The 17,610-nt window shown below is 38.1% G+C and overlaps 1 protein-coding gene across 1 annotated transcript; it reads right to left on the reverse strand.

Moving 5' to 3' along the window:
• Positions 1–4,560: 4,560 nt before the first annotated feature.
• HOXD4 (homeobox D4) lies at positions 4,561–5,721 on the reverse strand. Its single transcript, XM_050969084.1, has 2 exons — positions 5,247–5,721; positions 4,561–4,865 (listed from the first exon to the last, which is right to left on the reverse strand). Exons 1-2 carry the CDS (start codon positions 5,653–5,655, stop codon positions 4,561–4,563), a joined length of 714 nt encoding a protein of 237 aa, XP_050825041.1. The 5' UTR covers positions 5,656–5,721.
• Between the last annotated feature and the right edge of the window lie 11,889 nt (positions 5,722–17,610).

A 17,610-nucleotide genomic window follows, 5' to 3' on the forward strand; every position in this document is an offset into this window, starting at 1 on the left:
TTTTTCTGAATCTAAGGTCACCACACAAGCCTAGACCAAATTCTGACTACTGCACCGTTCCAAATCAGGAAGCAAAGGGTCCTATTTGTCAAGCATTTGACAGCTAAGTTCATTAAGGATTTAAATATGAAGGAATAAAAAGTAAAATGTTTACATACCAAGCTTCTCTTTTTCGGCTGCTACCAAAGATATAGGTGTTCAGGGAAAGAGCCTACACCCTTTGTATATTATATTCTTGGGATCTCTTCAGTTTTCAAGTCTGATAGAGTCCTTTGCTTGGCAGATTAATGACGACTCCGTGTTTCTTAAGGGACGTGCTGAATTAATTATTTCGCAAATCACGTGGTCAGGACTTGTAGAAATCTATTCTTATCATCTTCCTTGCACTTTGAATTCTGCGTGTTATGACTGTTCCTAGCAAGACCGTTTTGGTCTATACGGTTACAAAAATCAGGGGGAAAGGATAACAAATATGGCCGTTGGAAGCTCTGTGGCTCTGCTTTGAAAGGTCCCTATTTACTGTACTGTACAGTGAGTGGTGTTTGCTATTGACTCTGCCTTTGCTCCTCATTCTTACCTTAACGACTAGCGGTGATATAATATACAGAATTGTATTGATGTATTGGTTGTAACAGGAGGAGCCATTAGACACAAGACGGTCAACGTATAATCAGAAAATGTGCCTGAATATTTAAACTTAATGTCTGGGTACTTAAAAATACACATGAACGCACATTTTCCCCCCTGCATTCCATTGTATTCAGGGCACGAGCCTAATTTATGGCATTATGTTCATTTCACGTTCAAAGAAGGATAATCTATTTTTGGACTCATGCCTTGGCCACTCTTCAAGAAAAGATAAGTCATATGTGACATATATCTGTGCTAAAAATAGTGCAATCGACCTCTTGTAGTAAGAAATTGTTGTTGTTGTTGTTTAAGTTGCTTATATCAAAAAGAAAGGAGGAGTCTGCTACAGGTCTACAGGAAAGTTCAACATTCTACATTTTTCTTTTATTTGTGGCTTATTGATCAACTGAAATAATTAAACCTACTTCTCATTTTAAAAAAAACTACTCCATTTCACTCCGATTTTTAATTTAAAATTAATTTCTTTCATCACCCACCTAAAGAGCACACCTCTTGTGTAGGGTTGAAGGTAACTTCAGGTGTGGTTTCTTAATACTTATCAAGCGTGCATGCATTCGTGAGTCATTTAAGAGTGGCTTGTTAAATGTAAAACATGAACAAATGGATGATGGGCACTTTAACTGCGGCCTGAATGTAAATACAAACTTCAGTTTGTCCCAAAGTCACACCATTCTAGTCAATGTTGTTAGAAAATCCGTTCAAAGGGACAGTTGGATATGATACTTTGGGACTATAGACACGCTTCCATGTTTTTACAAGATTTTGCAGGGAAGGGCCTGCATGATTAGAGAATGGAGATTCATATGATAAGGACAATTTGGTCAAGGTACAAAACAGAATGTGTTTCTCTACACATTTTTTTTATTTCAAATATATATGGAGGACTTACATCAAAACTATAGGAGACAGTTAATATAAATAATACTTTAATGAATGGCAGCAAAACATTTAAAGCCTATAAAAAGCATCATACACTGACAGATATCATAGTATTTTTGAACGATGCAATCTTGTCACAAAAGACTACACAACTTTGTATCCGTGATAAGCAAAAAGAAACATCTTTACTTCTTAAGCTGTATAACGTGACCTCTCAGGAGACTTAAAAACACTTCTGCCTTTTCTATGGAGTAGAATGGGGGGGGGGTTAACAGCAAATTAGTGTTTGTAGTCATCGTTACACAGAAATTTACAACCCTGCACCTTCAGAACACTGGCAGAAATATAAATACTATATTGTGGTAAGCTAGTGCCTCAATTCAAGTATTTTCAGAGTTTACTAATGTGATTGTAACCAAGTAAACTTAAACTCCTGCTCAAACTGGACTGCAAATATGATTTTAAGAGCTGTGTCTGAACCAAACATTCGTCCAGAAGACATTAACATTTCAAAAGACAATGGGCCAACTTCTACTTTCAGATATACCCTTGTTTTATTTCAGTTACTTCAGTAGATTTCAACGGGGCAGCGGAGAGAGGTTGCACCTGAGAGCAGAATTTGGCCCTTTCACTTTAGGTATCCATCTCAACCTAACATGAACAAATCAAGGATTGTTTCTCTGAGCAAGTTACTTTAAAGAATATTACACAAAGGATGCCAAAGCTGTGGGCTTCCTCCCCAAAATAACATGTCTGCATGGTTCACAGTTCGCTCAGCACAGACACTAGGTAAACAATAGCAGATTTATCTTAAATCAGGTTAACCAGAGCTTCTTTTTCAGATTAATTTTGACAGAAAATACATGATTTGTGACAACTGTGTAGAGTTAACGATGATTTTTAAAGGACTTGCTTTCAACAACTTCGAAACTTGTCTGAGGAAAGCCCTACCCAAATGCTGCATCTAACTGCTCTCCATGTTAGAAAAAAGGAAGAGCAGTTAGGGTCCAAAAGGTTAAGGGTTTAGAGGTCACTCTTCCCGGCTGAAATACAGCTAATCGAATAGAAAATTTGTCCTCTGGATGAACCTGTTTCTGCAATTTAGCCGAACTTCAGTAAAATACCTTTTCAGCTTCTCAACGTGAAAGCTTCAGAAAAAAGACGTCTTTACTATGTATGAACTCTGTGCTTTTTGTATTAGAAACAATGATGAGAATAATGCAGGAATATCCATCTTTAATATCACGACGTGGAGATTCAAGAATGGCCATGTGCAAGTCTGAGAACTAGGCTAACCCTAAGGAAGAACAAAGAATTGTCTCCAGGCTGTAATACAAAAGACCAAAGCTTAGAAGACACTTTACTGAATTCTAAGGATGAGTAAAGGGCAGAAATTAATCCCTGATCACAGTTAATTTTGCCAACTAAATTATTTTTGAAGCTCTTGCCTTTTTATTTCTAACCTATATTAAATCATTTTTCCTAACGTTTTCTCAAGTAAAATGTCCAGATACTAGTTTATTGTCAACATAGTCCAACTAGTATACGCTTTTGAACTTTCCAAATAACTCAGATATTGTTCTCTTGTATTTCTTTGTATAAAAGTAAGAATTTAGGTTAAAATAGAAGCAATGTCTAGTTAAAATAACGGGTGCACTGGTATATCCTCGTGACTGTTTTCAGCGTGCAAGAGTAAAGGACTGATCTTTAAATTCGTCTACGTTAAGGTGTAAGTTAAGAGAGCAAGTTGATTTTGCTCAGTTTATTAGCATTTTAGCGAAGAAATAATAAAGGCTCATTGCCAAAAACTTTTCAATGGTGCAAAAGACATCCCCGAACAAATGAAGTACATTAGACTTGTTCAGCTATTATAAAGACGTTACATTTTCCCCCAAAATTAACTTTCTTTCATTTCTAAGCATTCAATCCATGCTCATTTTTTCTTCATAAAAACGAGCAGCCCTCCCCAAATCATATTTCCCATCCCTCTTAAAAACAAGACTTTCATTAAAAAGAGGACATGAAACAAAGAGTATGTCATCTATTATGAAGACAGAATGGCTTAAATAATGCCACAAATCGCTTTGATTTTCACTCTGGATGTTTATTTTATTTTTTTACAGCTTTCTGTTTGTTTGTTTGTTTGTTTTTCTTAAATTAGGAAACTCTGCTTTAAAGTATAGCTCCGAATAAAGCAGACATTTAAAATACAATATAAAGAATGTAACTTCTTGATACATTTGTAAGAGTTAGGAACGCTTTTATATTGACAGAAAAGGAAATCAGAAAAAGAGACAGAAAAGTTCTGTAGGTTCAGGTTAACTGAGCATTATGCGTATGGATACAGAAAAGAAGAAATACTGGATTTCACCTCTACTCTTTAGTATTTTTGGTTTGACTCTTTTTCTTTTCTTTCTTTCTTTTTCTTTTTACTCTTTCTAATTAACAATAAATAAATACGCTAACACAAGCAGACAAAAATAACCCGTTTTCACTTCACTTCTAAGCATTTGTTCTGAGGTGTTATGGAAATGAGCAAGTGTTTTCATCACACTCTGAAATGTAAAGCAGCACAAAAAGTTCACAAATACTAGCCTCCCTAGTTTAAATAAAAGACTAATCAATAGATTTCTGTCCTGAATTTGCCCAGATGCATAATCCCGAAATTGTATGGGGCAGAAAAGGCAACAAAAACAAAATACCGGAATAAAGCATCAAATCTCAACTTTAAAATTCAAAATTGAACATAGTTTCATTTTCAATGATTTATTAATTTTTTATGGACCGAAGATCTCACGTCATATTTCCCCACTTCCCACTACCTGTAAGAAGAGTTTTTAGGCTGTGCTAATGTAGGTTATTCAAATGAAGTCCGAAGTATTGTCATTTTGTCTCCTTTGTACAATAGCACCTTAAAGCAAGATGACCCTCTTGAGTCTTTAGCTGCTACATGCAGGCTCTGCTTGGATAACGTCAGTTATGAACAGTACTGTTCCGAATCAAAGGATGAAATGGAAAATTTCACCTCTTCTATAAAGTTGTCAAGTCAGTGTGATGGTCCTTGGAAACAGTCTGTAAATGTTGGTTTGAACCAGATGAAGAAGACCTACCCTTAGTGTTGGGCAGTTTGTGGTCTTTTTTCCACTTCATTCTTCTATTCTGAAACCAGATCTTGATCTGGCGTTCAGAGAGACACAAAGTGTGGGCTATTTCAATACGACGACGCCTAGTCAGATACCTGTTAAAATGAAATTCTTTTTCCAGTTCTAGGACTTGCTGCCTCGTGTAGGCTGTTCTGGAGCGTTTAGGTTCCCCTCCGGTGTAATTGGGATTCACTGAGGAAAAAATACGTATAACTTTAACAATCTAATCTTGGCTTTCTAGTTACACTTCATAAAACAAACCTTACAGGCAACCATGTGGCTGTTATGTCTGATCACATTTCCTTACAACAGACGTGCATGTTTCTTCCTTCTTTATATAGAGAGATACTCTGGAAATCTCTACCATGCTCCTAAAATGGAGTTTTCTCCTGCACAGAAAAGAGCCACATGGCCAGCGGCCTATTTCCTCTGCCATAAAAATTTATGACGAATGTAATTGGCTACCTCAGTTTAAAAACCTCATCTCTTACTAGTCTTGGAAGGACTTTAGCAAACATGGGACCGGATTAGTTTAATCAGAGTAGAAGAGCAAAGTAAGAAGATAATCCTTACCCGAGTTAACATGGACTTTCTTCATCCAGGGATAAACTACTGCTGGCTGTTTAATTGCTGACCCGTTTGGGGTTTTGAGGTTTTGCTGCTGGCTGCAAGCTCGCGAGTTGGATATTGGAGGCGGCAGACAATGCTCTGCTTGACCGGGGAAGTGGCTCGGTGGGCCGGATTGCTCCTGTCCATGACCCCGCGGCTGCACTGCAGAGTCTTGGGCATTGGTACAGCTAAAGGGCTGCTCGCTGTAGTTTGACCGTGGATAGATTCCCTGATGCTGAAAATCAGAGCCTTGCGATGCACTGTAATAGTCGGAGCCCTGCTCAGCTAAGTAGTTATTCTGTAAATATTCCTCGCAAGGAGGAAATTTAGGATCCACATACTTAGAGTTCACCATATACGAACTCATGGCCATTAATTTCTGAAGGTAGAAAATACTAATTTTTCTCGTGTTGTCTTTTTTTCTCCTTCCATAGAGCCCTCCTACTTGCTGTCAACTGAATAAAGTTAGGCAGCCATGTGACTGGCTCAGCCAATGGGGAGGCAGGGAGTTTATCACCGGATTTGTGTGCATCTCATAATTTCCACCAATTTAACTAAATAATATACGTGTAATCAAGTGACCAAAATTCAATATAGTTTATTTTCAAAAGCAGATATTAATATGTTAAGACTATTCATCAAGCGGTGACCGCTTCATTGACCCTCAGGTAAATCAAGCTTTTTGTCTGAATTGACTTTTCTAACCTTTGATGCCCTTTAGTCTAATTCACCAGCAATAATTTCAAACATGGTTTATTACATTTGTCAGGCAAAATATCGAAAGAAATAAAGTTCGAGAAGCTAAAATAGCATTCAGAGGAAAGATATTGATAAGGAAACAAGAAAAAGAAAAGACATCAAAGAAGAGGGTAATATGATGTACAATAGATCTGTCCTGTCTTTGTCTTGCAGAGGTCATCCAAAAGTTACCAGAATCTAGTTCTGTTGAATAAAATTAGGCAATCAGTAACTTCTACTTCACTTTGCAAGCCTGAATATTAAAAAAAATCACGCAGATAACAAGGAAACATTCATTTTTAATCACTAAAATCCAATCAACTGAACTGGAGATGGCATTTAACTTTATGTACAAAATTCACAAATGTAATTAGATAAATGCAGTCTTCATTCATCAATAGCGTTCTTGGGATACAAGTAAATACCTTTCAGTGTTTCAAATCCTGCTGGTGCTATTGTCATAAATATTTGGATGAAATCTGTATACTTGATAGGAAAATTTTGCTAACATCTGGCATATCAAACTAACTTGTTAAGTGTCTTTTAAAAGATTCATTACTTAATTGGTATTTTTCAGAAAATTAGTATTGATCATGTGAATAACGTTTTAAATTAACAGACTATTAGTAATAGTTACTATTGAACAACACAAATAGATATTAAGCATTGTTCTACTGAGTAGTAAATATGATAGAGGCAGCAAAACTTTTAGAACTCCCCAGTATTCAGCATGCACATGTCTTTTGATACCTTCAATATTTAAACTTCTAACCATTTGCAGAAAGGTGAAGTTTTTGCATCGACCATATATTCCCCTAGAATCGAATCTGTGACTATGTGAATACCACACAAATTCGGTTCTACAGGGTATATATAGACAACGTAATAACATTCTGTTTTCATCTACAATATAATAGTCAGGATCATTGCAATTTTCTTATTCCTTACTGTCTTCTGAGGAATGCAAACTATTCTGTTGTGATAAAGTTCTGAAATATGGATGTGATGAAGGGTGTGATTTCAGAAAAGATTCAGGTATGTTATTACTGATGAAATGGAGCTTTATAACTTTGTAAGAATTTATAGCCACAAATTTCTACTAACATTATTACAAATGATCAGTAAGATCTGGTTATTACTTTAGATGCTCTGCCATTTAAATTTCCACTAAAGCCAATGGATGTTACTAATCAAATTAAACTATTTTAAAAATTAAAATTAAAAATAAAGAGGAATTATACATTTTACGCTATGGATCTAAAGAAATTTTACCTAATTTGATCACTTTTTTCCCCAAAAGGATTTCTTTTAATCGAAACATGAATAAAAAGGGAAGCAACACACACACACACACACATAGAGAGAGAAAGAGAGAAATTGGTGCAAAGAGATTTTAACTATAATGTGGGTTTTTTTTGCTTTATTAAAATAGTTTCCAAATTTATCTCCATCACGTTATGCTGTCTCTAACTATTATTCCTGTTAGCGGAATGTGAACCTATCATCAAAACTCTCAGCTTAGACACACTCTTCAGGTTTTCCGTGCGGTAGCGTTTATGGTGAAGGACAGGGCGAGAGGTCATTCTAAATCATTTACAAACATATCACAAAGTTTCATTATTTTTACGTTGTGGACAGCAGCACACAGGAGTACAAAAGTTCATTAATTGTGTCTGACCCAGCCCCTCAGTGCTGTTCTGTAGTTAAACTCTCCCTCTTCGACTATTTAATACAAGGAAAATCAGGACAAACAAGAGTGTGCGTGCATATTTCGGGGTATTACGTTTATCAAAGTCAGGTTTGCTTTGATGCTACATTTAACATATACTTTTGATGTGTTTGGGGAAGATATTTTTAAACAACAACTTTCTAATTATGCCGGTGCTAATGATAGCAAATGCAACTCCAAACGATTTTCTGAGCAAAATCAACTGTTCCGGATTGCTGATATTTGCATCTAACTATTTTAATATAGCCTCTTTGCTTGCTCTTTTTATTAATAGTGCTTAACTATGAAACGCTGAACAGTTCAATGTGCTCAACAAGCCAACGCTACACAATCTGGTTCACAGCTCAGCAGAAAGTTTTGGTTTTGGAAAATCATGTATAGTGTTGAACAGAAGGGATCGATAGCGTTGGAAGAATCACCTCCATGTTCTGTTAAATAGTGCCCATTTTCATATTTGTTAGACGCTGTGACCTGCGGTTCACCTTATAGCTCGACTTGCTCAGACAGGTCAAAGCCAAAGAGTTATTGATGAACAAAAGCGTTAAATATTCACCTCCTGTTCAACTGCCCATACAAATGCTTTTGATCTATCAGCCTTTTTGTATTCTGGTTTATAATCAGTATGCTAAATGTAGGTTTGTAAAAAGAAAGTAATCCATAGATTTAGGGTCGGCCACAGAATTATATGGCAAGATCATGCATGCAGTTCCGTGCTGAGCTATATAAGAGAAGTTACCTATCGAAGGGAATTAAAAACCTACAGCAGAGACAATTGTTTAGTTCAGTCAAAGAGGATTCGAAAAATAATATTGCAAAGTAAAGTCAATATCAGAACGATCAGCCTGGTAGTAAGAAGTAAAAGAGGTTGTTGGTTAGATTGTGTGAAAAGGAAGCAGAGAAAAATATAAGTAAGCGCAGTTCCACTCCTGAGCATTACCACAATCAGTTCATGCTTTGCAGACATGGTAGGAAATTGAAGTTTAATGAATCTTCAGCAATCTTAGATTTTATTTTTCCCTTAGAAAAACAAGTCAATGTTCCTCTGAAGCATGAAGTTAAAATGCATTTAACTAAGATCTTTGCCATTATTTCAGTCATAAAGCATCAAAGGCAAGCGTTTTCTACGTTATATTTAGTTGTTGTCTTCGTTACAGATTTCCCCCCTTAATATTCTCTTGTGTTTCATTTCATTTTGAATGACCAACGACTGGAAAATCTGTAACGTTTGACATTCCTCCACTGAGCTCAAATATTAGTTCTATTCCACTTCCTTATATTATTGAAATTAATGTCATATTTTCACTAGCTCAGAGAGACTTAATTGAATCAGAGGATCAATGATACTATTTAGAATAACATAATTACATCACTAGGCAAACAACTCAGCTCACTAATGCTAACAACATACAAATGCCATTATGCCATTCATTCATTATGCCGTTCCAAACTAATTTAAAATTAGATAACAAACGTAACTGTGTTTTGAATCCTTTCTGGAAAAAAGAGGAGGAGGAGCCAAGCTTATAAGCAACTGTGGTATAACATGATAAATTCAGTATTTGCACAGGGAGGCGCTGTATAGCTCCAGCACGTTAAAATGGTATTACTGCTAATTAGTTTATGCTACTTAAGTGCAGCATAATATGACACCTAGCACTTGTGTTGCACTGTAATTATCTCTAAAGAAACAGTACATCAACAATTTTTAATATTATAGGTGATTATAAACATGCACGAGGACAGGCTTAAATAAATTAAAGTCCAAGAGTCTTTATATACAAATAAAACAACTGTGTAGTCACGTAAAAAATGGCATCTCTTCTCTGATTTTTCCAGTCTAAGGAAAAGAATCAGTGTTTTCACGCAATGGTAATTTTGTAAGAAATTAGGAGTTACTTACTGTAGACGTCTTTCCATTGTGTCGAACCTGTTGCAATAAAAACGTTTGTTATTGTTATATTTAATTGATTAATAATATTTCTTTACAGCATTTATGGAAACATGTGACGTGTATACATGTAAATTGGCAGAAAAAGTGATGGCAAATTCTGAGAACAGAATAGTAGAAAGGAATTCCATTTCGAACTAAGAATAATATTCAACCAGATTTATGAGCACATCTTTCTCCAACAGCTGAAGTGTGCTAGTTTCACTGTTCATGTACTGTTCATATTGTAAACGTTTTATTTCAGAGAGGGGGAAAGGGGGAGGAAAACCCTCTACTTTCACCACTGGAAAAAAGAATAACAAAGGCCTTTTTTCTTTTGTAATTCACTGACATCCAAATTAGGCATTCAGCTCCACCTTTGATCACTCATAACCTACAACGTGTAGCAACACGTCACGAAAACATCATATCAATTCTGAGTCTAGAAAGAACTATAATTCTATTTCAATATAACGGGAGTTACTCCAATATTATTACCCTCTAAAACTGCCAGTAATTATCCAGCATTAACCAAGGTGTCTTTGTCTGTATTACCAGAGGGTATATTTTAGAAGAATTTACCTTCACCTTTCTTTTTTTTTAATTAAATAGAGTTAAACAGTAATTTAAAACAAAATTTTCGTGCATTCAGACTGATGCTCATTAAAACATATATGCTCAAAGAGAAAATGTCAATCTGGTTTTATTGGTAACAACTGTTTTGCATCATCCATTGCATTGCTACCCCATCTTGGAGAATTGTTCTATTAATATACAAAGCAATTGAATAGGTAATAATAGTTCACTATATATAGCTTTCCAAGCCTTTTTTCCCTGCACTACTCCTTTTTTTCCAGGATAACAGCTAGCACTTGCAATAAGAGTGGAATCTCAGCAGTTAAACACTACAAAAACACCTTCCCGGGATAGAACAGGGTTAGTTTCAGAGTGAGATGCTACATTATAATCCGAAATCTCAGACCTAATTCCATTCTCTGCCTGATCCTAACTACCGGAACTGTACCCGTCCATGTTTACAGTAAATCTGATTCCATCCTTGTAATATCAGGGCTCGTTTCAGGAGGCAGAAAAACAGCGGAGCCTCTCGATCACGTATATGGTTGTATGAAGAGTAATAACGGACTTACTGTGTGCTTTTCCAGTGGAAGTGGGGGACCCGAAAGAAGAAATGTCTCGATGTTCGGATTCAAGCTGAATGTTCCTTGCTAACACTTTCCCTATCACTGCTTCCAGGAACTGAAGCATCTGCACTTGTACGCTCTTAAACTAATTTATGGTGGGAATTATATTTTGGCTTGTCAACTCTCAAGCCATAAAACAAAGTTTATTGGAATCACGTGCCTCTAAATAGCCACTCAGGGCCTATCTCTGTGGAACCATAAATAACCTTCAGCTTTAAACTTTTATTCACTAAATAAAGGTTCGCTGAAACTGTTCTACAAAATGAAAATAGTTCAAAATATCAAGGCTGCACGGAAAGTCATAGCTGTATCAATATGAGGGTCTTTAAACTAGTATATTGCAAGGAATACGGCTTAAAAGTGGAGTTAACTCTCCAAATTGCTATTGGGAGAAGGAGCGTGTGCATTTCTCTGAGAGTACCAATTCAAAGCTTTATTTGAATATGTATGTAGCGCGTAGGGACGGGGAAGCAAGGAGAAAAGAGACGTAGTTCATTTAGGTGATTCTCCCCCACCCCCTTTAACCGGAAGTTTATTGCATTTTGGTCAAGCGCCCATAGAAAATGGTTTGACTGATTAATCTATTAAACTGTTTCTCTGTGGATTGGTGCCAGAAGGCTGAAGTCTCCCAACACATGCATGAAGCTTCTAGGACATGTTTGTCTGAAAGGCGTTCGCAAGTGACCAAACTGCTTAAAACAGCAAGGCGCTGGGGCTTTCTCAAGTGAGAAATCGCGAAGCCTGCCACAATGAAATCTTTGATAACTGAAGCAGTAAGGAGGGCTATAAAACAATAAAACAGTTCGGGTGTGAAGGGAGCAGGGTGTGAGTGAGCAAATGAGGATTTCTAATCACAGGAAGTCAAATGTCACTAGCAGTCTCCCAGTCTCCCTTTGCAATAGGGAAGCTGGGCAACAATTAATAATATATTTCCGCGTCCTTTTCAGATTAGAACGGCAGGTAGTAAGTATAGCAGTGTGGGTGAAAAGAAGAGGTTTGCTGATTCATAGTAAAGTCTAGATCTGAAAAGAAACAGACAACAGACGTATAAGTGTTTGAATGGAGAAGGGAGCTCCTCTCTCCCCGAATCACACAGACATTATTAAAAATTATTCACCTATAGCTTCAAGATGGTAGAATAATGTCTAGCACGAATGATGAAGTATTTGTTATTGTCAGGAAATCCAATAGTCGATAGGCGAAAGCTGGTGCCATAGTCCGCAATCTGTCTAATAAAGACATATTTACATCTTAACTTCTCCAAAAGTCTCGCTGTTTCTGTAACCATGGCTTAACAATTTGTCTTTCACTAGGGAAAGAGTATGAGGAGTCCTGATTTTTTTATTATAATAATGTTTCTCTCTTGCTTCCATTCTCTGACACCTGGTTATTCTGCACTCTGGTGTTTTCCTTTTGCCTCGTAAAAACTGATTCAAAGATAACATTTTCGTCTATTCATAAACAGGACAACTCTGTGAAATAGTTTGTTTCTTTTATGCTCTGTACTGCCTCTGATTCCAGAATCTATCTGTGTTTGGACTGAAGAAGCCTTCTGGATGGTTTGCTATATTCACACTTTCAAGGATATGCCGAACTGTAGAGGAACTACCATATTGTCTTACTCCAAGAAAGCTATGGACCAATGGAAGTTCAGAATAAACTCTTAGCCAGTACAGTGTGTGATTTTAGCTATGGACATCTTTTTAACATGAAAAAGACAGGAAGGGTTAAATCCTCCCTTACAGGCTATTTCTTCCAAATCTTCATTTGGGCACTATGGTACCATGTGAGCAGCAGCCTTGAGAATGACAGACCGATAGAATGGAATTAGACAAAGTCCTGGAGAAAGCCCTTCTAGCTGAGAATAGGCCAGAACCTACATCGCCTGTCCAGCTAACGAACCCAATGACTGCAAGTGGATTTGTGGGTGCGCGGGCAATAGAGAATCGAGCCAGCTATGAGATTGCAGAAAGCTAACTGTAGAGAGCAAAACAAAGGGAGATCTCTACATAATATTCCAATATGTACAGGTAGGTTCTGGTCTTTCTACAACTTGGGCATTATAACATTATGGGTCTTTCTGCAATGTAATGAATTGATGATGAGAGACTATCACACGCACCCTAAATGAGATGTATCAGTGTATTTGCGAGTATATACATACAAGTTCTGAAAGAGCATTATGAGCCTTGTGTACATGATTTGGAAGAATATAGCCAATATCACGTTTATTGGGGATTGGTCCTGCTTTGAGCAGGGGGTTGGACTAGAAGACCTCCTGAGGTCCCTTCCAAATCTGATATTCTATGATTCTATGATTCTGTTTCAGTTTTCTTCCAAAGCACAGCAGCTAAAGCGTCAAAAGTGCTGACCAACTGAAGCCTCCAAAGCTAATTACAAGGAAGTCCTACAGGTAATTATTAAGTGACAGCTAAGGTAAAAGTGAGTTAATCACAAATAGTTTCATTACAAGGGCGAAGGAAATGGTTGTAGATCAGAATATAATGGGGAACCGTCATTGTTTAGGCAGGTCAAAAAATGAAGGCACCAACTCATGGAGTCTGAGAATCATGTTGTAGAGGACACATTTTCTTCATACAGCAGGGTAAAATGCGTTTGAAGCTGGCCAGATAACTGAGATCATTGTGGTACAGAAAAGAGGGGAAACATTATTAAAATCTGTCAGGTTAAGATAATGAGTCAACTCAGATCATTTATTAACAGTGTAATAAATTAACAGTGTAAGATTTTCTTAATCTGCATGCACAATCACTTTAGCTCCTTTTGCAATAACCTGGACAATATAAGAGACATGTATAAAGTGGAATTTGGCACTATAAAGGGAGGGGAAAAGACCAAATGAGCTGTGGGAGAGAAAGTGTGTGTTCACTGAGGTGGCAAAGAACACCATCAGGAAGAAAACATGCCACAACTGGGCGGTTTTCAGTGCAATATTAGAACATTGAAAAATATGCAGTTCAAAGCAAGACACCATTATTAAGCAGCTAAAAAGGTGTAGCAGACAGAATGCACGTGCAAAGGTTGGAAGACACACATTATTTAGCCTTAGCACTTAAGAAATCAGAATGGAAGCAACAATTTTAGGGATAGATACAATCAAGTCATTCAACTATCCTGAAAGATGCATAGAAGATCCAGAAATATTGGGAGCGAGGAGGGGATAGGAGGTGGAGCACACAGCGAAGTTCTACAGAGTAAATTGGAATATAAATCTTACTAATTGGGGTATGGAGATACTTTGCCTGCTGCTGAATAGCTCCAGTCCACAGATTTTAAACAGGGAAATATGATGTTCTTCCTGCCGAATTCATTATGAAATGCTAGTGTGTCTTTAAAGCTCTGTTCAGTGAATACGGAAGGCAGATTTTGTTGCTCTAATGAGAAATGGATTTTGGATGATTCCGAATAGTACCTGCTTTCAGATACTGATGTTGCTGATCTTAAAATGGAACAGAGATAGGGAGTAAAGTAATCCATAATAATCAGTTTTCACTGGAAATAGTACAGGTAAAGGATTGGGATTATTGTAATTATTTGTACAGAGTGCGACTGGCGTTTATGGTACTGGGCGGACATACAGACAAGGATCCTACCTCGGGGAATTTGCAATCTAAATGCAAGCAGCGGCTGTGACGCACTGTATCACCTGCGTCAAAGCTTTCAGCTCAACCCATTGCGCGATCTTTATGAAGGCCAATAAATTGGGTGACATTATTTTATCAACATTTATCCAGCCATGGGAACGTGTCCTGCTCTTGAGTGTAGAGGTGAGGGCTTTCAATGAACACCTAGGGAACTCGAGGGCCTCATCCCCAGCAGCGAGCCTGTAAAGCGAACAGTGCCAGCGAATGTGGAAAGTGGGTTGAGTAGGAAGATCAACAAGACAAACACGCTGACTCTGGCAGAGCATCCCAGCAGGTGTAAGGGTTAGGAGTGAAGCTGAGGTGGAGAACCGCCTGGAGTCCACAGGGTGTGGGAGCTGCCGTAGGAAGCCAGGCTCACCATGTACTGTGCTTATACCACTGAAGGGCACTGAGGACAGAAGGGAGGGCCCTGAGTGACCAGGAAGGTCGGGCTGGTACAAATACTTGTGGCCTAAAGATGAAAATTGAACCCTGAAGCATGTGCCTGGGAAAGAGAGAGGGAGATTTGTGGGTGAATGTGCTTTTACCGCCTGCTATCAAAGAGCGGAGAGTAGCCAAAATAAGTGGGGGTACTACCCCAAAGTGAGTCTGAAGGGGAAATGCAGTAGGGGGTGCTGCAGCGGAGATCAAAAGGAGAGCAAAGGAAACGGTGAATGAATCACATCAAAGACCGGGCTGATGACACTGGAGATCAGCTAATAGTGAGCACTGGTGAATCATAGTACAAAAGGCTCCCTATACACCCTCATAAATGAGGACTGCACCTGATGATAGTGGAAGCTGGTAGTGTTTTAAATGTCAGTGGCCTGCGGCAGTGCTAGGGAAACAGTGAATCATTCTTTGTACGGGGAGGTGTAGTGCTCTTCTCATATCCTGTAGGTAGATTTGACTCCGAGAATTGGGCCCCCTGCTGAGGTGTATGTTGGAGGGTGGGAAGGGAGGCCGAGTGTAGCTAGAATGGTCAGCCTCTAGAGTTTAATAACTCAGTGGATGATGGTCAAAACAACTTCATTACACTAATGACTATTTCAGCGTTCATCACAAGGGTCCTATCAACCCACTGCAGTACCGGATTGAGGGGGACAAAACTGGTGTGATAAAGGAAACGGTTTTTCACCCTCGCAAAAGGTTTGGGTCGCACCCTGGATGATACCATGGTAGGGTGAGAGGAAGAGAAAAACTCATCTGAATATTTCCCGACAGTAAATAGTCATCAGGAATTGTATCTTGATGGCTGTTTCTGCTGATTGCCAGATGAGAGCCTGGGGGAGCAGGTACATGAGCGCAGTGTGCACTTGGCATTGCTGCTGTGCTACTCAGGCACGGTGGACGATCATGTAGAAGGTGCTTGCCCCTCTGATTGCGTAACAGCTAAGCTAAGGGCAATTCTTAACGACAGAAAACTGTGAGGCTTGTCCTACAGCGCCTTCTCCTGGACAAGAGGCCGGAAAACAAAATGGTTATACAGGAGACAGGCCTCCCGGTTTCTCAGGGACAGGTTCCCACCCCAGCGAGACAGTTTTGAATGATCGGGGAAAGGGGGCCCGAAGGAGAAGAAGAGGGTCTGTGTGGAAAATGTTTTCTGAAAACTTGGGCTTTTTGAAGTAGCCTACATAAAGTCTGATGAGTTAATTCGCAGTACACAGATAAACATAAAAATATCAACTCTCCAAATGGTTTACAACATTACCACATAAATCAAGGGATACTACCTTTCCTCCTCTTTGATTTTGCTATATGCTGTATCCAAACGAAGTGATAAGCAAGAGTCCAGGAATCACATAACCCGCATGCCAACTCTCATCTGAATTATAGTTTATTTTCGACACATAAACTGAGCAAGCAGATGCAAAAGGCAGAATATGATTGTATAGTTTTGAAAGACGAAAGATAGCAAACATCTGAAAGGAATGTTTTCATCTTCTGCCTCTCTCTCTCTCTATAAAATAAATTAAAAAATCTTCCTTATACTTAGGGGCAGACTGCCAACTTACTCACTTTGAGTGGCACCTTACTCTTCGAGTATTTCTATTGATTTCTGGCCTAATAAAATATCAGCAGGAGAAAAAAGCATACAACTGAAAATAACAAATAATCGATGTTAAAAATAAACCTGTGTCTTTCCTGACAAAGGGGTAAACTCTGGGGCACATTTTGCCAGCTACTCTGAAGAAGAACTCCCCATTGCAGGCAGTGGGGGATGCTGCTTTAAAGCTGATTGCAAGCTCTGGTCCAATGTCAGGTATAATGGTAGCCTTTTGAAAACAGGGAAAATAAAAGAATATCCAGCTTTAGCAAACATAGAATCAAAAGCTCATTGGGCTTTTTTTCCAATTTAGGGGTTTTTTTTTCAACTTCCTTGGGTTCATTTTTTAATTTTTTAAAATTTATTAGACAATACCTGCCTACAGTGTAGATGGAGCTGTCTATCTATATACCTATCTATCTATGCATACACTAGAAATCCCCTTTATCCGAATGCACGTATGTATACACACACATAGAGAAAAATAACATCTTTCCTAGTACTGAAAAGGGTAAGAGTGCATACATAGATGTGAAACATTGCGTAGTCTCCCTTTTCATTAAATTTCATTAAACGCCAAAATAAATTGTTCCTCTTCCCACGTTCACCTTTGCAGGTACTTGAAATCATTTTTCATGGGAGTTGATATAATCCCCGGTTCCCTCTGATTGGCAAACTAAGTTCAGACGCTCGAAGTCACATGTTTCTTGGAGAATGTAGGACGCTTTTATTATTATTTTATTTTCTCCTTTTAGAATTAGAGATTTGAGATTCCTTCCTTTAACCAGCAAAATTGACAGCGTGCCTCAGTGAAATATATTATTGTTGTATCGTATCTACTTTGGCGGCTCTTAGTATAAGCTGGACCGAGCTGAACGGTTGCAATGTTTACTGTGCTTCATCTTTTCCTTTAACTTCCAGGTTTTTTTCCTCTAGCACTGCCAGCAGCATTCACTGCCGCACTGCAGTAGAGCAGTAAATACCTTTAACAGCTGCCTGCCAGCCAAGGAGTGAAATACTGTCTTTGTTCTGATTTTTTTC

This window comes from Gopherus flavomarginatus, chromosome 10 (genome assembly GCF_025201925.1).
Source record: "Gopherus flavomarginatus isolate rGopFla2 chromosome 10, rGopFla2.mat.asm, whole genome shotgun sequence".
NCBI classification, from domain to species: domain Eukaryota; kingdom Metazoa; phylum Chordata; order Testudines; family Testudinidae; genus Gopherus; species Gopherus flavomarginatus.

Excerpts from the sequence above, each read along its gene's own strand:
- HOXD4 (XM_050969084.1), bottom strand. The coding sequence starts at position 5,655 with ATGGCCATGAGTTCGTATATGGTGAACTCTAAGTATGTGGATCCTAAA. Across the intron at positions 4,866-5,246 it reads GAAAGTCCATGTTAACTCGG|TGAATCCCAATTACACCGGA; the intron begins GTAAGGATTATC and ends TTTTTTCCTCAG.